Raw genomic sequence first — 20,834 nt, 5'->3', positions numbered from 1 at the left:
TTTTCTGAAGTTCCCAGCTGTTGTAAACCATAAGCCGTGCTCCTGTTTACATGATGCAGGCCCTGCTGACATAGCAGTTGCTTTTCGTTTACTTGCTTTAACCAACTTTCCTGAAATATGAACCGGGAAAAGTTTAGATCTAGATGAAAATAAAGGCATAAACTTATTTCCAAGAAATTGTATCACAAATCACTGGAATAAACCAACTTGGCATCTTCCTAGGAATCCGATTACACTGGGGACATGTCTAGTATCCACCCTTACTGAAGGGAAGAGATAGAGCTATATGTCAACTAAAAAAACTGGATCCTAAGCTTTGCAAATACGATCTCATGTCAAAATATACCTTCTGCATTTCTCAACCTCCAACAGAGTATAACTACCATTCCTAAGAAGATGGCTGGCTGTTTAGTCGGTGTTTAGTTTGTTTTTTGTTTTCATTTTCAATTAATACGTGTAAAAACCAAATCAACCAAAAAAGTTGAGTCCGTTTGGTGATCACGGTAGATAGGACAGGATAGGATAGACTATCATATCCTACTCTTATACATTTTTTGTGAACATAGGATATGATAAGCTTATCATATTGGCTCATTTTATTTTGTCTGTAGCAAGATAAGTTATCCTAAAGGGAGACTCAAATTAGGAATGGGCAAAATAGGATAGCATATATCACATCCTTCTCATCCCACATGTAGCCCTATACTCTTCTCCTATGAACATTGCTAGCCCTTGCCACTGACCAACCACCACCACCATTCTTGCCGACCATCAGCCACCACCATTCATTTTCCAACCACCACCATCGCCATCGACCATCACCATGAGCTATTAGCTACCAATGTTGTCACGTGCTACAACCTCCCCCAACACGATTAGCCCTCACCTATGAAACACCGATTTCGACACGGCGTTTTCGATACTTTCCCGATACATTCCCAATCCAAGCCGTTGATATGATACGTTTCCAATACGCGTATTCGATACGTTGGAAAAAAAAAATCTGAGTATCGGTGCTTCATAGGCCCTCACAATTGCCACCAGTAGTCGCCGCCGCCACCACTTCTTGCACCAGCCATTCCCACCTGCCACCGTTGCACCAACCACTACCACCGTTGTTGCCTTTGCCATTGGCCACCTCCCCCGCCACCAACAAGTCATCACCTTGGGCCACCACCACCTTTTAACCACCAGGCATCAACCATCACAACCACCACCACCCCTCTTCCACCAACCACCTTCACCTGCCACCATTACACTAACCACCACCACCATTGACTTCGTTGTCACTGGTCACCGCCACAACCACCAACCAGCCACCCCCTTGGGCCATTACCATTAGCCAGCCACTACAATTGTCACCGACTATTACTAGCATCATCACCACCACCTATTGCCTCTAGCCTGCACAACTGCTATCACCACAAATTCAATCATTCACCCATTACACCAGCTTCCACCGCCACCAACCATTGTTATTAGCTATCGGTCACCAATATCAATAATTAATTTAAAATTTAATTTTTTAAAATTTATTTGGTGAAGATATAATAATTTTATTTAGAAAAAATTATAAGTTATTTATGTATTTTAATATATTTTTTTAAAATTGCAACTTTCAAAAAAAATTATAATTCAAAATAAGAACTAGTTTGTAAATACCTAAAATAATATTTAAAAATCAATTTTAAAAAATCGTATAAAATTATGTGAAAAAGAATATTTTTGTCTATTTATATTATATCTTGACACTATATGGTTTGCCTCAAACACTGGATTGGATAACATCAAACTCGCCTCAAGCACACGATAGGATATGGGCTTATCAAGCCCATACTCTATTTTACTCTTATCCAGCCCTCTTATCTTATCTATTTCTATCCTAACTTGTTCATCAAACGAGCCCTTAAAGTGTTAGCCTGTTAGATGAAAGGCCACATTAATGATTTTATATTATATTTTTCTAACACACCCCGTCACACAATACTCATTGGACTTGAGGGTGGACAATGCACAGGCTAGTCTATGTTAAGAAACTCCACGATATTTAATTATTTGGTAGTAATAGAATTAGGGGCGGTAAGGATCAAAAGATCACCTGTTCATAGAGGCTATACTACCATAGAAAGAACCATTTTAACCTAAAACCTTAAGCTATTAGATAAAGGTAGATGAATGGATTTATCTTTTATACTATATTTCTAACATACTCGCATTGGACTTGAAGAGTGAACAATGTATAGGCTCACACCTACTTGTGCTAAGAAATTTCTCAATATTTATTAAAAGATTATTAGAAGAATGAAGAGCGGCAAAGAATGAACTCTAGATCATTTGGTCACTGAGGCTTTGATATCATGTAAAGAACCAAATCAACACAAAAGTTTAAGTTATTAGGTGAAGGTCATATAAATGGTTTTATATTATATTTCTCCAACAATATGTTTTCATTAATAATTACAATAATACTAACTTGTTTTTGAATATGTTACCTGATTACAAAGTTTCGTAAGGGAAAAGATGAAAAAAAAAAAAAATGTTGTTTTCATTATTACCTTCATAAAACTATGATAACAAGAAACAGAATGAAAAGCAACGTGGCATTTTGTAATTATTAATGAAAACATACAAACTAAAAATGAAAATAGAACACAAACCAATCACTACCTTACTTTTCTCATATGTACACCCAGTGTAATCAGATTATGCCCCTTTATAGTTTCTTATATATTGTGGCATTACTTGATCTAACTAAAGCCTAAACTAAGTTAAGACCATGAAAAAAAAATGATGTCATTTTTGCACTCACTAGTTGTTTTTCCTCTTCTGAAAGTGCTTCATCCATATGATTAAACAAAGCAGACCATCTTGCCCGATGCGAATCTGCTGTTTTGCTAGTAGGAAGTCCCGAAGACATTTTCATAGCATAAGGATCATAATCTTGGTTATTTGCAAATTCCTTCGATATAAGGAAAGGCAACTCAGTAGCGATTACAGATCGAACTCTTTTCCTACTGCGACGCAAAGCTGCAAATGTCGAAAAGAGTACAAAAACCAAATTGTAAGCAGTTCCACTCTCCAAAACCTGGTTAAATGAAATAAATATGGCTTTACCTATAAGACGCCCTTTAATGTCTTGATGTAGAAGTTCCAACCATTCAGAAGCAACTGTAGCAGCTGAAAAACATCAAGGCATCCATATCAGCAAAGGCTTAAAGAAGCATCAATATCAGCAAAGGCTTAAAGAAGCATCAATATCAGCAGGGCAATTTTTCTTTCATAGTCCAATCTATCTAACACATATTTGACAAGTTGAAACAGTGACAGACTAAACAACTTGTATATCACCAATTGCATGATATCTACTCTAGATGACATGAAGAACTACATCATCACTATAGCCCCTCTCTGGACCCTGCGCAATGCGAGAACTTTATAGTACCAAGTTACCCTTTTTCATCAGTTCATTACTAAATTTCAAACCCCGGCCCCACCGAAAAAAAAAATGGTCCCTTCCATTATCTATGCATTACATGAAATGCTTTAAAGAGAAGCATAAAAGAAGACAAACAAATAAAACTGAAAAAATAATAATAATAAAGAAGCATAAGCATGACGAAAATGAGCACGAACCTTTTAAGGAAAGAGATGAAACCATAGTGAAGTTCGATGATTCCATAGTGAAGTTCGATGATTCCTCATTTGACAAAGTGGTAGAACTCATTGATGCCTTCGTCGAAGAAGACAATTTCAGAGCTAAAATATCATCATCTGTGGCATGACTTAAGTGCGGTACAGAACAACTTTTAAGACTAGCTTTCTCCACAGTGCATTTGTCACGATCACAAACTTTACCCTCCGAAATCAAAGAGGAGTCATTCATTGTCATAGGACGTTTTCCTACTTGTGTGCTCTCTAAAGACCTATAAACGGTCTCTTCTTCACGAGTAAAGGTAGGCTGATGTTTACCTACACTGGTCTTAGATTCTATGTCCCTTTTGCTAACTTCTGCACTTCTATTCATTTGATGTGCTGCTTGCTTGCTTCCCTTGCTGCTATTTTCACTCTTTTTACACTTTACAAGAGCCTGAATAATTGCATGGACCTGTTTTTTATTTCTTACATGATTAATAATTCCAGGGTTTAATCCATTCAGTAGTCCACTAGGAGCAGCCATCTTTGTAAATTTGTCTATCTCCTCTTTCTTTGCAAGTTCCATCTTTTGTTTGAGGATATCATCTTTACTTTTTCTACCACGTTGTTTTGGCATTGGAATGCCTCCATGAGAGGATGAAACAAAACCATTTTGCTTCATCTCCTTCCATATTCTCATTGGGTCTTTTTCTTCTATAGGTCCAGTACAGCTTCCACTTTCAGAAACATCGTTTGACTTAAAACGACCATGTCTTTTGTGAGAATTTCCTGGTTCGAGATTTATAGAGCTACTAACATCTTCTGCATTGAGATCAACATTAATTCCTCTTGGTTTTACAAAATTACTATGTTGTTCTCCTCTTTCTTTCTTCTCATTAAAGTGTACCTTAGTGAGATTCTCAACGTACCCACCACTTTTATCTAGAGATGAATCTCTGGCTCCGCAAGCTTCAATATTAAGATCCAGAGGCCTAGGGACAAGATTAACCTCCGCTGAGAATGTGTTCTTTCCAGTTTGCTCTTCTTGAGAGGCACCAATGGTGATTTGTGACACCTCTTTATTATCAAACAACAACTGAACATTATTTTCTTTGTCGTTTCCAAACTCTGAATTATGGGTAATAGCTTCTGTTGCAATTGCTAATAACATTTGATACAAAAATAAAACCCATAAGAAAAGAACAATTTAATAATTTGAAATATCATTTACAAGCTCTACGGGTTGAAAAGGCTAGAAATACAATATTGAACCTTTACAAGCATGTATATGTAAAATCAAAATCCAATTTTTACATAAAAAATTCAATTCTTAGCAGAACAAATCAAGCTTCTACCAAATTGAAGATAAATTACCCGTTTTCGAGCGAACCCCGGATTCAAAATTTCTCATTCTGACACGTTTTCGTGAGAAATCGTGCTTATCCCCCAAATGGGTGCTTCCCCATTTCTCTCCTACATTCTGAAGCACATAACCGGAATGAAGGACTAGAAAGAAAGAAAAACCAAGAAAGGGAGAAAGAAGTGATTCAGATTTCAGAAAAATAATTCAAGAAGCAGAGAAAAAACCAACCTTGGAATCCGATTGTAAAGTCAACAAAGATTGTTCCGATGCAATTCCCGAGTTGCATTCTTCGTCCATACTAATGCATACAAAGTCAAAACCCAAATCGACTCGTTAGTGTCGATTTTGGAGGAAGAAAAGAAGAAGAAGAAAAGAAAAAGAAAGGAAATTTCGGTGGTTTAGGGTTCGCTGGAAATGAAGAGAAGATGGATCTGACTTCTGAGCAAGAGAGGGAAAGTGAGCAGAGGAGAATCAATTTGAATTTCTGATAACGTTGCGCGCTTTCAAATGTTGCCTTGTCTGGTGAACACCGTCACGTGCCAAACCAGACTAAGGACAACGTGGTGGTTATATGTTCTTTATTTTAAATTTTTTTCTTTTTAAAAAGATTATACTTATTACTTTTTCCTTTTTACAAGTTTAATTAGTGAAATAAAATTATAAGTGGGATCTACAGCTAAGAGGAGAAAAAAAAAAGAGTGGTTGGACCCACCCTTCTTTTTTTTTTTTGGAGTTACCCAACCCTAATTATCTCTTTGAGACGAGTTGGCTCCCTCCGGTATCCCCACAAGCTTCGACTCTTTGAGCCGGCTATGGGACGACCCACCCCTCTTTTGTATGCATAGAAAAATTGTTTCTTTCATGTAAAATGTGATAAATATAACCATTAATTAAAACTAAAACAATGCTTCTCAATTATATCATTTTGTAATTTTTAATTGGATTTAAAACTTCTCATTAGGAGTTTACCAAAAAAAAACTTCTCATTAGGGGTGTTTGCGGTCTGGATTGGATCGATTTTGGAAGCAAAAATCATCTGATCCAATCCTTTCTGTTTGATCATAAAATCATCCATTCGGTTTGGATTTTTTTTCAAACCCGATCCGATCCAATTTTTTTCGGTTTGGATTGGATCGGTTTTCGATTTTTTGAAAATCCTAAAATTTATTTCATGATTATTGTGCAAATAACATCTTTTGTGTATATTCTCTTTGTAAATTATTATTTTTTGAAATACAAAAACATTAGTAAACTATAATATAGTTTTTTTTTTAGACAATGAGATATGAAGCTCTACAAAGATAAAATTTTGTTGATGAGATGTGATTAAATTTTTTCTTGGGTTTAGTTAATGGGTCTTGGGTTTAGAAATTTTTAGGTTATGATTAGGGAAAGACCCAAGTATGTAGAGGGGAATTAATATATTGGATCGGTTTGGATTGAATCAGTTTTCATCAACCCATCCAAAAATCGATCCAATCCAATTAAAATTTGCGGTTTTTTTTCGGTTTTCGATTTTTTGGTTTTCGGTTTATTCGATTTTCGGTTACCGCGGTTTGAATCGGTTGATGAACATCCCTACTTCTCATGTCATGTAATAAGAATTTTTCTTCTACACACGTAATAAACATATGGGTTCCATGCAGTGGCATAACCACATCCAAGCCAGCAGGTGCCTAATCAGTTATGTTATTTATTCTTACTCCTATTATTTTAAAAAAGAAGACTTCTAAACTTAATCACAAAAATGATTTGTTGACCTATTTCAAAATATGGGCCCAACTAAACCAAATAAACACATTTAAAAGTCGAAAAAATGGGTTGTCCTTTGAAAGGACACAAGATTGTATCCTTTTAATTTTTGACACTATATTTTACATGTAAAACATAGTTATAATATGGAAAAAAAATTATATTTCCTCAGTCACTTCAGCTGACGTGGAGAGAGAAAAAACTATTTTTCATGTTATAACTATGTCTTACCGGTAAGACATAGTGTTAAAAAATAAAAGGATATTCTCCCGAGAGAATATAGTTAAATATGACAGCTGTACATAAGCTTATCTGAAGTTGTTGTAGAAATATATATATATGGAAAAACATTTCTCAAGCAGCTTGAGATAAGTTTATCTCCGACCACCCCAAAACTACGTCGTTTTATTTATTTATTTCCTTATATTAATTGATTCACCTTTGAACGATTATGATTTCTTTTTAGCATTGTCACTCTTACTACATTTTGGTTATTGTTGGATTAATTTGAAATCAACGGTTGAAAAAGACAAAAAAAAATTAACTGTTGTTAATTTCAAATTAATCCAATAATAACCAAACAAATGGTAAGAGTAGTAAGACTAAAATAGTGGTAAGTATAATCGTCCCCTTATGTTAAAATTTAACATGTCCTAACTTTGTGCATTTATCTCTACATAAATTTTAATTGGATCTCATGCCTATAAAAAATACAGAAATACAAAATTTTCATATAACTTTAAATCATGTAAAATTTTAACTTGAAATGATTTACTACCTCATAACATACTAAGTAAAAAAAAGCTTCTAGGATCAATCTGGCATTCATAAAGCTATAGCGAGACTGTTATAAGTTTTCGAGAATGCTGCATTGGCTAGTGCCTTGTATCGGCAGAGGGCAGGTTATAATATTATGGATGCATTAAAATATATTTGCATGAGTTCTAGAATTATTTTGTTAATAAATTAATTGGAATTTGTAGTTGAGACAGGGGACAAACATGACATGGTGCATTCATATTTTGTTACTAAATTATATCAGCTGATTTCATTCATATTTTGTCAAATCACAAGTGCATTCGACTACACTTAGATTTCTATTACTAGTTTACTATAAGTACGATCCTTTTTTTTTTTAATTAGAAGCTACTTATAAGTAGAAGTTAAGTCAAACAGATTTTGAAAAAAACTCTTATAATGAAAAAAAAAAAAATTATAATGAAAAAAAAAAAAAACTAAAAGTCAAAAGCTCTTAAGAGGAGTTTTTTTTTTAAGCTCTTATCAAATTTTCTTAAATTGTGTGCTTTTTTTTTTGAAATAAAGAGTTAATAGAGATAGAGGGAGAGTGTATTTTCTTGAAATATGTGTTTTTAAATAACTTATAAGCTAAAAAATTTAGGCAATCACTAAACAGCTTGTAGCTTTTTTCTTTAAGCTCTTTTTTTTTTTAGTTTTAACTTATAAGTAACTTCTAACTTAAAATAAAGAGGATCCAAACAGATATATGTAAATTTAAAATTTAAATGAAAATCATGACAGTATTTCCATTACTGAAATAGTTTTAAATGCTGTATATTTATGAACTAATTGCAAACATTACAACCATAACAAGTAACTTGACTAAAACTATTTCCTCTAAATTCTACAATTGAACTTCTACTTGGCTGCCAAAAACGTCAAGCAGATTGGAGGACGAACCTTGAACAAAGCAAGAATAGATGAGGGGAGGATCCACAAACCATCTCCACACATCAAACCAGAAGCAACAGCTGGGACCATGAAACCAGCTTCCTTGCCTTTTAGCATGTTCCATACATACACAATCAAACTACCCAAACACATGTCAATTGCAAAGTAAGCACCAACTACAAAGGGTACAGCCATTGCCATTGGAAGTGGAACCAATCTCCCAATGTTTTTGGGGTTAAGGTCTCTCACCAAGTTGGATGCTACAGCAAATATAAAAAACCCACAACAGAAATGCAAGCAATGATGGGGGAGAGCAGAAAAGCCTTCAACACCAAGAATTGCCATGTTTCTATATATGATGGCATATGGGGCTTTGTATTCACCATCTGGATTCCCCACATCAAAAGCCTTGTAAAAAAGAAAGAATGTGATTGGTGCAATAACACAACCTATTGCTGTCCCAATAGCTTGAGTTAGAAGCATTGATCTAGGGGAAGTAAAGGTGAGATGACCAGTTTTGAAATCTTGCATCAAATCAGATGAGGTTGAAACAAGAGACTTAATCAGACCACACCCTACAAGTCCAGCAACCACACCATCGTTTTTCCCGGCTAAGGCTGCAAGTACAAAGAGAGCCACTTTCCCATAGTTATAAGCCATGTTCATGTCAGTCAAGCCAGCACCATAAGCATTACAGAAGCCAAGAGAGGGTGCAAGCAGATAGGCAACCACCACATAATACCACTTCACCTTAGGGAACATAAAAGGGATGACAATGATAGAAATGATGGAGAGCAGTATGTAACCAGAACATGCCAACCACATAGGGATGCTTTCTCTTACAAATGCTTCATCATTGCGTCTGAGATCATCAACAGCCTGCTTTTGATTACCTGAAATTGAAACTGCAGTCAGAAAAATAATAGACTTCACAAAGAAATGTGAGACTCGTTGATATCATAAAACACTCTTTTAATTTGGTCCACTTTTGGTTGGATAAACACTGAATGTGGTATATATCTTCAAGGGAATTTGTTGAATTAGCTTATTTTATGCACAAAACAGCTTCCAATCAAAAAATGTTGCAGAGATAACTACTGGCTGAATTGCTATAGTTGATTGCATACATAGAAATAGAATAGAATTGGAGTAAAAAATAGGGAGGCTAAGCTCCTTACATGCAGAGGTAGCCCTCTATTAAGACTGAAAATGCAGAAAAAAAGATACAAGATAACAATGGAATTCTGCAGATGCACATAATATCCCAACCCACCCAAAACTTTTCCACCTTAATTCTTGCATAAATTTCCTAGATCCTTCTCTCCCCTTTAATCTTTACTTGTAACAGATTCCCTTCTTTTTTTCACACTCCTTTCCATGTAGCCAAGGTTGTTACAGGCTTACAGCCCTTTACAGTCCAAATTCCCCTTCTGCCTTATACTCACATTGTCCTCAAAAAGTAGTAGTCACACCGGGCATACCAGAGAACAAGTGTTCATACTCATTTTATAGGTAATATATCAATTACTTGTGCTGTCGATATGACAGCATCTTCTATTTATGACATAGGATTAATGAAGCAGTAACTGGTAAGCATCTCAAAACTAATCTTGAGATTTACATAACACAGGAACTCGAAAAGTGATAAGAGGCCAGTTACCTGTTTTGTGATTTCTCCTTTTCATGCTGGCATGGATATTTGTGGCAGTAAAATACATAATTTTGACAAAATTGTAGAACCCATCACCAAGAATTAAGGCAATGGAAATAAAAACCTGCATCAAGAAAAAAAGAAGGAAAGTTAAGGCTTGAAATGAAAGAACTTAAAATCAAATTTGCTCTGATAGAGCCCCTCAAATTGTAGAGCTCATTTTAGACCTTATAACCATTAATACTCTTCATACTACTCTCTGGTAAACTCTCAGGGAACCATTGTCCTTTTAGTCCCCTTATCAATGGCCACATAATGCCCCATGAGAGAACGGCACCAAGAAGCAAGGATAAGTTGACAAGATGGGAACAAATCATTCCTGCTCCAACATAAGTCATGCTGAAGTTAAAGTAAAATCTGCAAAATTCACACATTTTAATAATGGACAATTATATCATGGTTTAGATTCATAATAGTAGAAGAAAGATGAAATCAAAGCACACACGAGTTTTTCCATGCCGTCAATCCAAAAGTAGGGAATTGAATAAATCCACATTGATCTCCACCAGAATAGAACCATTGGAAGAAAGACCAAAGGAAACTAAATGAAAAGAATTTCATGAAACCATGAACCTGCTTCCTGTGAAAGATGCCAAAATAGTTTTATATTATATACAGATTCACCATGTTTGACTAGAAGTGACATGCAACACAAAACAAAAGTGGATTCATACTTGGCAATGTCATCGCTTTTAGGAGTATGGAACCCATTAATAAGAACGGCTGTAGCAGTTCCACTTGGATAAGTTAATTTATAGTCTATTATCATCAACTGTCAAATAACATAAGCTGCATCAGCAACACCATTCAAGTTAATCCAAACTAAATTCATCTGAAATTGAGATCTTCATCACTTCTACATTAATGTATTAAACTAATAAACTTCAAGAATAACAACCTTTGAATGACCAAATGTATTCAATTAAAGTGAAAATCGTAGAAGGTTACTCATAGGAAATACCTTTCTAAGAGGAATTAATACCGATAACCCAACAAAGTATGTCACAAAGAGAAAGCCTGTCATCCAGCCAATTCCAGGTTCTTTGGTGCTACCAGGAGTATTCCCCTCTGTATCAACCCCTACTTGCTCGTATGTCTTCCTACTCAAACCCAAGAGATGAGACCCAAAACCACCTACAAATAAACAAGTAAAATTTTAAAATTTACATATACAAACTCTATCAGCTATTTATTTAACTATATAAGGACAAAGCCTAGTACGCAAAACTCCTCAACTTGCGAGGGTAGAAGTGAGGGGCACAGCTTTACCTTTACAATTTTGCAAAAAAAGACTGTTTCCTAGACTCGAATCTGTGACCTTCCGGTCAGAGGAGCATCCTCACCATTTGTATATACAAACACAAATTAAAGAATTCAATTTAAACTGTAAACAGAGATAATGAAGAAAAACCCCACCTCCAAAAGCAGTGCTATAGCATGCAACAGCACAAGTCTGAATTATAGTATTCTCCTGTCTAGTGAATGGTGTTGAAACAACCTTTGCTTTCTCAAGAAGCTTAGTCCAACCTCGAATGAACACAAATCCAAGGAGAGCAGCTGAAACATTAAGATTAGGGACTAGCCCAGTTGTGAGGTTCAGCTTCATCACAATCACACTATAAATGATACCAATAAGGAAGCTAGTTATTAGTCCTCGAATTGTGATCTGTTTGTCCCATGATGCTATTTTCCTCACGTCCTCTGGCTCAACTCCAACCTTTTCGATGTCATCTCCGTCACAATTCTCATTCTCTATGAGTTCTTCATTGTTTGTAGTGCCCATTGGATGCATCAATTCACCACTCTAAGTGAATCAATATTCAAAGAAAATGATACTATTAGAAAGGAAAGAATAGTATTCAAGGATAGCTAAAACTCTCCACTCTTACACTTCATTTATCCAAATTACAAAGAGAGAGTTTCTAATCCAAATTTTTGTATGTGTAGATTTGACTCTCCTTTTCTGATAAAGATAACTGATATTATACTATATTTTAAAATCTAAAATGGTAACAAAATTAATGAGAATCCCATCCTGCAAGAGAAAAGTTCTTTAATTTTATGCTGCCACGTAAGGTAATAGTATAGATGGTCAGAGAAAAGAGGTTTTAATTTTATGCCACGTAACGTAATAGACGGTGAAGGATGAAACCCCATCAAATATCATACCTCAAAATTTTCCTTCTTGATGAAAGAAGAGTGAAGCATCGAGCAACGTTCTCCAAATGAAGCATCTAAAACCTCCAAATGCTATTAAAATCCTACAAAGAAAGGGTTTTGATGTGCTTGCAGGTTTGAATGCAATGAACAACCAACTGGGTGAGTCATAGAAACTCAAATGAGAAAAGATGAGAAGAATCTCACAAACCCACCTAAAAAATTAACGAGATTGCACGACCCAGCAAAGATTTGTAGTACAATCGATATTTATGTCTGCCATTTCCGAAAAAAGAAAAAGTAGATGCTAAATCATCTAACACCGAATCCTCCATGCATAGTAGTACAATTCAAAATAGTAATGTAGTACAGTACAACAAAGTGTTAAAAAAAAAAAATTAATAAAACAAAAAAACGCTTTTGTCGTACTACACTACACTACGAAAACAATCCACCTTTTCTTATCTTATGCTTAACAATGGGACACACGTTCGGCTGTGAATTCAAAAATAGCGTTTGGCATGTAAGTGATATGTAACTTATTAAACATGGCGTGTCAGAAGAAGAACGGAACGTGTACAGAGAGATTTCAGAGTCAACTAGCCGTAACTCACATAGGACAAGGACATTGACCATGCATAGGTAAGAAAAAAAAACTGAAAATTAACGTTAAGGAGAGTTAAAGGAAATTTAATGTCTCAAATCTCAATGACATAAAACTTTTTTTAAATGAAACGACAAAAACTTTTTTTTATTAAAAATGTCAAAAAAATATTTAATAGATAAATGTTTTAAAAAAATTGTAAAAGAGTATAGATGGTTAATAAACTATTATTTGTTCCTAGGAATAAATAATAGTTATAAATAAAATATTGGATGCATAAAATTAAAAAGAAAATTCAATATAATTATTTCTAATTATTAGTAAGTGTTTATTTTTCAAATAATTTATTATTATAAATTAATTATATTTTTTTAATAATAATGAAGTTATATATATATATATATATATATATATATATATATATGTATGTTATTGAAGACAGTGGGTGATATTATATCACTAAGAGATTTGAACCCATGTATAGAACCAGAGGAGGTAGATGATCAGAATTATCACTGTGCAATTATAAATATTAAAATTAAAGAACTGACTTACTTGAAATCAGATGATGATGCAAGCAGAATGATAGAACAGATAGAATGATATGTCAGAAGTAGAGGAATTAAATCCGAGCCCACAGAACGTGTCTCCTTAAGACAATTTGCCCCCTCACTGATGCCTAAGGTTGATGGACACTTGTCTCCCAGGATAGAACGGATTACGTCTGAAGAATAGTGGCACTACCAATCAACAGCCCAAACGAACACAACAATTGCCAGAGGAAATCACACCGGAGTATGAAAAGGAATATGCAAAACCGGAAGGAGAAAAATTTCGGCAGAGTTTCAGTGCAGAAAATTGGATCCATTTTATGAAGGTGTCAGTGTCTATTTATAGACACTGACCGGTCACGTTTCAAAAGGCACCTATTCGACGACAAAACAACACATCCGTTGGACACGAAAAGACACATTCGTTCAACACGAAAAGGCACTCATTCAAGGATGAAACAACATGTCTGTTAGGATGAAACAACACATCCATTAGGATAAAACAACACATCTGTTCGGATGAAACAACACACCCGTTCAGATGAAACAACACATCCGTTCGGATAAACAACACATCCTTTAGGATGAAAAGATACATCTGTTTGTCGACGAAAAGACACACCCTTTCATTACCAAACTTCTTATTCATAACCAATAGAGTGTCTACATAATTTATATATATATATATATATATATATATATATATATAAATTCCAACAAAATATATATATATATATATATATATATATATATATATTAAATACATGAAATTGAGAAATGATTTACGAATAATTATTTATTGTCACTTAGTGCTTCAAGGTAATTGATTTGTCATTCTTACTATAATTAGATTCATGAAATTAGAAAACAAATATGAACATTTATTGATTTTATTTAGTAATCAAAAGATTATATTCTTTAGTTATCGATATAACAGTAAGAAGATTATGTTATCAATTATTATTTATCAATAAGTGATATGTTTTTGTGTTAAACATTTTTATTATAATTTACATTAAATTTTTCTAAGAAAAATAGAAGCTTATAACAAATATCATTATGGAGTATGGACATCGTTGCAGGAGAACCTTAGGTTGTCTCGTCGTGTTCAATAGGAAAATATTTTCGGTAAAATGTAAACAAACGCTCCATATATCCTTTATTAAATATGGAAAAAAATAATAAATTTATTTTATTTCTACATTTATAATTATTTTCTTTTATATTTTTTTTCCTTTTATAATAAGGAAGTATCTACTCCCGTTATATATTGTAGGGCCATTTCATTTATTTCCCGGAGTGCTTAATTTAATTGGAACTATTGTGCTTTGCATTTGTGGTGAGTCTTTCACCGATCTGAATATCTATCTATCTGTTATTGTTCAGCTCACATCTCGAACTGATATTAATTGTTGAGTTTTACTTGTAAAAAAGTGATTGTGTAATGTTATAGAGATTCGTTTTGCGTGTCATAAATTCTTTTTTTTCTTTTTTTTTTAAAAAATGTGGACCCACAAAATATTGTGTGTGTAGAAAAGTTTATTGTGTCATGTTAAATGACAAATGCAAAGCCCTTAATTGTTAGGTCTTGTGTTCGATAACTATCCATTAACTTTAATTGATTGAGAATGAAAAACAGTTAAAGCTAATGGAATTGTGAGAATGAAAAGTATTTATTAAACATGTAATTAGTAAAATAAAAAAAATTATTTTTTAATTTATAGACTTGTGCATATTTTTAATGGAAAATGAAATATTTAATTAATAATAAAAAAAAATTCCAACGAGAATAACACAATTAGGTAAGAATTAGGCTCATATCCCGCAACAGCGTGCGTTTGAAGCCACCTAGTCCGAGTAGAATATTGGTGTATAATTCCATCTAAATTTTTTTGTAAAAAAATGATTTTTTTTCTTCTTACATAGTCATATTAAAATAAGACATTCTTTACTGATCACGGTTATACTTACTACTATTTTAATTTTATTACTTTTACTACTTGTTTGGTTACCGTTGGATCAACTTGAAATCAACGGATGAAAAAAGAAGAAATTTAATTGCAATTTATTTCAAATTGATCTGATGGTAACCAAACAGACTAAAATGATAATAAGTATAACCTTCATCGGCCATTGATTTAATTTTGATCCAACAATAAAAAAGTTGGTAATAAGAAGTGATAAGAAAAAATAGTAATAAGTATATCATCTTCATAATTTCATATAATTCTGTCAATATAATAATAATAATAAATGAAGGGGGTTATACTTACTATTATTTTAGCTTTACTATTCTTACTACTTGATTGATTACGGTTGGATCAATTTGAAATCAACGGTTAAAAAATAAAATAAAAAATTAATTATCGGATTTCAAATTAATCCGTAACTAATTATATAGTGAGAGTAGTAAGGTTAAAATGATAGTAACTATAACATTTTTCATAATAAATAATGGTAGTAACTATAATCCCATAATAAATCCATAAAATAATTTTTTTAGACATTACAGGGAATCGAACCGCACACCTAATACACACTAAACACACCCAACACCACTAGGCTATTCCTAGTGGTGCAAATCCATAAAATGATTAGAGGAAGATTATACTTACAATCTATTTTCGTTTATAAACTCTTACAATCATATCTTAACAGTTGATCTCCGTCAATCCACTGTTATCATTTATTGTTAATTAATAATTAATTAATGAGTTTGATTTTTGAAAATAATAACTGTTGATTGACGAAAATCAACGATTAAAATATAGTTATAAAAGATTGTAAATAAAAATAAGTTGTAAGTATAACCTTTATCAAATAATTAATATATGAAGACCAAACAGGAAATGATTTTCTCCTCTTAGAGGAGAAAGCACCATCCCTGTGGATACATAATTTCACAGGCCCTACAACATAAAAAAAAGAAAAAATTATGGTTCATATTTTGGCATGAGGCAACACTTTCTTATGTAAGATGGCCAAAAAATTGATCGTGACTTCAATAATTGCACCAGTTGTATAAGTAATATAATGTAAAAAAGTGATATTTTCGGTTCCAAGAGAATTAATGTACCTAACATAAATTTATCTACGCGATCAAAATTGGATCCATCGACAAAGTATTTTCTTGAAAATATGGTTTAAATTATAAAAGTAGATTTTTAAAATTAATATTTTTAGTTTTCAAAATTAAGAACCAAGAACAATAATTAAGAACGCAAGAACACAATCAAGAACTGTTAAAATCGATTAAAGACAAGTGTAACCAGGGATACAATTTTTCTAATATTTTCTTAACAGTTCTAATTCTACCCTTTCATGCAATCAACATTCATACATACGTTCTTGAATATTCTTTTTTGATTAATTAAACTCCCAATTCTTTTGGTGATTTAATTCTTTACTTTATTATTCAAAATCGCTTAATAATTTTTTCTAAAGCAAGCACTAACACCTATAATTATAACGAAATTAAAAACTCCTATGTAAATGAATGAAGTTAATATTGAATATCATATATAACAATAAAAAAATATATTTTCACCGTCTTCGTATGGTGTGAGGCTCAGGTTTTTTTTTTTTTTTTTGATAACAGAGGCTCAGGTTTTAGTTTAGAACATTCATCAGCGTTTTCGTCGGCGTCAAGCATTGGCATCATCACTATTGAGTTGTAAGAAGGAAAGGTTAAAAAAATGGGTGGTCGTCTATCGGAGTCGAAGTTGCTCAAAGACTTGGTTCTGTACGCGGCTAGCACAGCACTGAGTTGCTTGGTGTTGTTCGTGGGGCTCCGACAACTTGACCCGAACCGCGAGGCATCAAAGAAAGCCCTTCAGCACAAAAAGGATATATCCAAACGCCTCGGTCGTCCCCTCCTTCAAACAAACCCTTACGAGGTAACGTTTTCTTTTTTATTTAATAATTTCTCTAAAATGGAGGGACCTTAGTTGTTATTATTTCAAATTTGTACCCTTAATTATTATTATTATTATTTATAATTTTAATTATCTTGTTCAGGATGTGATAGCCTGTGATGTTATTAATCCTGATGACATTGATGTTGAGTTTAACTCTATTGGGGGACTTGAAAGAATAAAGCAAGCTTTGATTGAGCTTGTGATTTTGCCTCTGAAAAGACCAGAGTTGTTTTCTCATGGAAAGCTTCTTGGACCACAAAAGGGGATTCTGTTGTATGGACCACCTGGTACTGGCAAGACCATGCTTGCCAAAGCTATTGCTAAAGAGTGTGGTGCTGTTTTTATTAATGTCAAGATATCAAACCTCATGAGCAAGTGGTTTGGTGATGCCCAGAAGCTTGGTATGTATGTATGTACACATTGTGTTTCTGTTAGATCATCCCTTATTATTACTATTTTGCATCTCTGTAAAACCTTGTCTTAAAAGGGGATGAATCGGAACATTGGTAAAGCTGTTTTTTCATGACTGAAAGGTCATGGATTCGAATCCAGGAAACAGGAAATAGTCTCTTTGCAATTATGCAATGGTAAGGCTGCGTACAAGGATTACCTCCACCCCACACTCGCTAGTCGGGTTTAATGGGGAGTGATTTTTTTTCCTATAAAACCTTGTCTTGTATACTATTATATATTGAAACCGCTGGACATATTTTCTTTTCTGTTTTGTTGCATATCAGTTGAAACTTAATTGTTCTTATTGTGATCAAAATTGACTTGAATAGTGGTAGGATTGGACCGGAGATTGGGGAATAACCAAGGAAAAAGATGAGATTTTTTTCTTTTTTGTTGATATGATGATCTCCTTTACTTACCCCTGGATTAATGGAGAACCCAAGGTTAGGAAGAGAAAGAATGGTCACACCCCTGGTCTCTCCCACACCCTCAACTGTCTTCACTCAATAATAATCTCTCATCTCTGCCCTGTTTTTCCTTATATGGGAACTAACTACTGATTGTTTAGAGTAATATCCTCCAAAATCAGGTAATTCTAACTATTGTGTTGAACAATAACAATTAATATCATGTAACTCTATCTAATATATCTAATAATATCAATTAACTGTAACTACTATTACTAACAGGGCCTGGTCCATCATTATTTCTTCTCACATTCACCTTCCTAATTGGGGGGCCTGCTACTAACAATACTACCGCTAAAAGTTTCATCATGTCCTCAAGGCGAGATACAAGAAAATTATCCTTCACCTAGGATCATATAGGCTATAGCAAGCCATCCATCACTCTCTCCTTCCTCTGATCCCTGAAACTGTTTGTCCTTGGATACATGATTGGGTTTATACTTCTCATCACGCCTAAAACACAATGGCTTCTTGACTATTTCCTGTATTATTCTCTAAAATCTTTGGTTTGGAATTTGGATAACCATTAAAATTCTGCTGTTCTGTTGCAGTGGCTGCCGTTTTCAGCCTAGCTGATAAGCTCCAGCCTTCTATCATATTCATTGATGAAGTTGACAGTTTTTTGGGTCAACGTCGTACAACAGATCATGAGGCTTTGTTAAACATGAAAACTGAGTTTATGGCTTTATGGGATGGATTCACTACAGATCGTAAGTTTTAAGCATGTTAAGTAATTTTCTTTAGAGGAGTAAATATTTAAAATATGTTGCAAATAGGATAATGTCAGTTGATGCAGCTTCTCTAGTATTCTTAAATCATCTATACTTTGGTAAGGTTTTTAATTATGATGACTTTTTTATTTTTACTGTTTTACTGTGTATGTGTGTATAGAGAATGCCCAAGTTATGGTACTTGCAGCAACTAATCGTCCTTCAGAACTTGATGAAGCAATACTTCGGCGTCTTCCTCAAGCCTTTGAAATCGGAATTCCAGACCAAAGGGAGAGGGCTGACATATTGAAGGTTATATTGAAGGGCGAGAGGGTTGAAGAAAACATTGACTGTAACCATATAGCTGGCCTATGTGAGGGTTACACTGGTTCAGATCTATATGATCTCTGCAAGAAGGCTGCCTATTTTCCAGTTAGAGAACTGCTGGATGAAGAGGAGAAAGGGAAAAGATCTTATGTGAGTGATTCATGATTCTCCTTTAGCTTAATGTTTTTCATTTCGATAATGGTTGATAGTATCATATGTAATTGTAGAGCTGAGCTGACTTGTCCCAGATGTATATTCATATCAATGTTAAGTCCTTTTAACTAGAGAGCCAATCAATTTATAGCATGTCTATTTTAAAACTATTTCATGAGCCGGAGGCTGGAGTTATATTTGCATGCATGGACAGCGTATCTGGTCAATGAAAGCAATTACTTAATTGTGCAAATCAATTGATATCAGAAGAAATGACTGTTGCTTCTGCTTGTCATATATCAAGTCTTTTTTTTTATAGGTTTTGTTGACTTTCTGCTTTTGAAAAATATTCTGAGGATATGGTATTAGAAGCTGCAATGCATTCTTTCTTTACTAGTACTCAATTCTTAATATTTTGTCTCCATTACTTTTTTGTAATGTAAGTAATTGATAGATGGATAACTGATAATGTCTAATTTTCACGTTTCAGGCACCTAGACCATTGTCACAGTCAGATTTGGAGAGGGCCTTTGCCACTTCACGGAAGACAAAGATTGCTGCAAGTGAATACAGTGGATCAAGCACAGGGACACCAAGATGGACAGGGAACAGGGAATCAGGTGATTATGAGGTTCAAGCTGCAATAAGTGAACTCTCTAAGTTTGTGCTGTCTCACATGATTAACCGCCAACCAGATGCCGAGGATCTTTAAAATGCTTTCTTAGTTTGTTCAGAGCATTCTCTTATTGTCATCTAGCCTAGTCCAAATTGTAAAAGCATCATTTCCCAGTTAACTAATTCTAGAACATGTTATTAAGCTTCATATGTTGAGTATAAAAAAGCTTGATAGGCTATTGCTTTTTGTTGACTCTTTGATGCAATAGTCCTTCCTGTAGCACTTCTTAATGTTCCTTTTAAGCAAGATTTTTATTGCTGATGATTACTATTTCGTTATTGCAGTATAGAATTTGCATTGTGTCTGAGCAGTCAAGTGGCCGAAGGGTATTGTCGATGCATGCATTTTATTAGATTTTGTTTAGGTGATTGAAAAAAATAAAGAAAAAGATTAATTTTGATATACTGTGACTATTGAAAAGTTTTATGATCAATGTGTAGGAGAGTTTTTTTTCCTTTAGCAACAGGAGAGTTACATTTCCTATATTTCGTGTCTTGATTACAAAACAGAACATTCAAGGAAGGAGAAGTAATCAGGACACTCTTATCCTATATTTCGGTTATATAATCCCAATAAAGTTGAAAATTCAGACATGCAGTCCCAAGAGATTAAAATTTCATGGCATATAGAGACTCACCTTTTTTTTCTTTTTCTGCGTATGCAACGGCATT

At 33.9% G+C, this 20,834-nt stretch overlaps 2 protein-coding genes across 3 annotated transcripts; one reads left to right on the top strand and one right to left on the bottom strand.

The window, feature by feature from the left end:
* Positions 1–8,404: 8,404 nt before the first annotated feature.
* Positions 8,405–11,940, bottom strand: LOC133312918 (metal-nicotianamine transporter YSL3-like). 2 transcript variants are annotated; one of them, XM_061514201.1, is made up of 7 exons: positions 11,565–11,940; positions 11,110–11,282; positions 10,823–10,920; positions 10,594–10,728; positions 10,316–10,505; positions 10,098–10,212; positions 8,405–9,330 (listed from the first exon to the last, which is right to left on the bottom strand). In XM_061514201.1, the coding sequence occupies exons 1-7, from the start codon at positions 11,938–11,940 to the stop codon at positions 8,405–8,407; spliced, it is 2,013 nt and encodes a 670-aa protein (XP_061370185.1). The 2 variants fall into 2 exon arrangements, with proteins under 2 accessions (XP_061370185.1, XP_061370190.1); XM_061514206.1 differs by having other exon boundaries at positions 8,405–9,342; positions 11,565–11,931.
* A 5,140-nt stretch (positions 11,941–17,080) lies between these two features.
* On the top strand, positions 17,081–20,427 carry LOC133312940 (uncharacterized). Its single transcript, XM_061514233.1, has 5 exons — positions 17,081–17,356; positions 17,478–17,778; positions 18,849–19,007; positions 19,189–19,484; positions 19,978–20,427. Exons 1-5 carry the CDS (start codon positions 17,156–17,158, stop codon positions 20,197–20,199), a joined length of 1,179 nt encoding a protein of 392 aa, XP_061370217.1. The 5' UTR covers positions 17,081–17,155; the 3' UTR covers positions 20,200–20,427.
* Positions 20,428–20,834: the final 407 nt, after the last annotated feature.

Source organism: Gastrolobium bilobum, unplaced genomic scaffold (assembly GCF_033153095.1).
Source record: "Gastrolobium bilobum isolate Gb01-03AN ecotype WA unplaced genomic scaffold, APGP_CSIRO_Gbil_v1 utg41727, whole genome shotgun sequence".
Lineage (NCBI taxonomy): Eukaryota > Viridiplantae > Streptophyta > Magnoliopsida > Fabales > Fabaceae > Gastrolobium > Gastrolobium bilobum.
This window is presented reverse-complemented; position numbering and strand designations above follow the sequence as displayed.

Excerpts from the sequence above, each read along its gene's own strand:
- LOC133312918 (XM_061514206.1), bottom strand. The coding sequence starts at position 11,931 with ATGGGCACTACAAACAATGAAGAACTCATAGAGAATGAGAATTGTGAC. Across the intron at positions 10,921-11,109 it reads TATTAATTCCTCTTAGAAAG|TTGATGATAATAGACTATAA; the intron begins GTATTTCCTATG and ends GTTATTTGACAG. Across the intron at positions 9,343-10,097 it reads AAGGAGAAATCACAAAACAG|TTTCAATTTCAGGTAATCAA; the intron begins GTAACTGGCCTC and ends TTCTGACTGCAG.
- LOC133312940 (XM_061514233.1), top strand. The coding sequence starts at position 17,156 with ATGGGTGGTCGTCTATCGGAGTCGAAGTTGCTCAAAGACTTGGTTCTG. Across the intron at positions 17,357-17,477 it reads TTCAAACAAACCCTTACGAG|GATGTGATAGCCTGTGATGT; the intron begins GTAACGTTTTCT and ends TATCTTGTTCAG. Across the intron at positions 19,485-19,977 it reads AGAAAGGGAAAAGATCTTAT|GCACCTAGACCATTGTCACA; the intron begins GTGAGTGATTCA and ends TTCACGTTTCAG.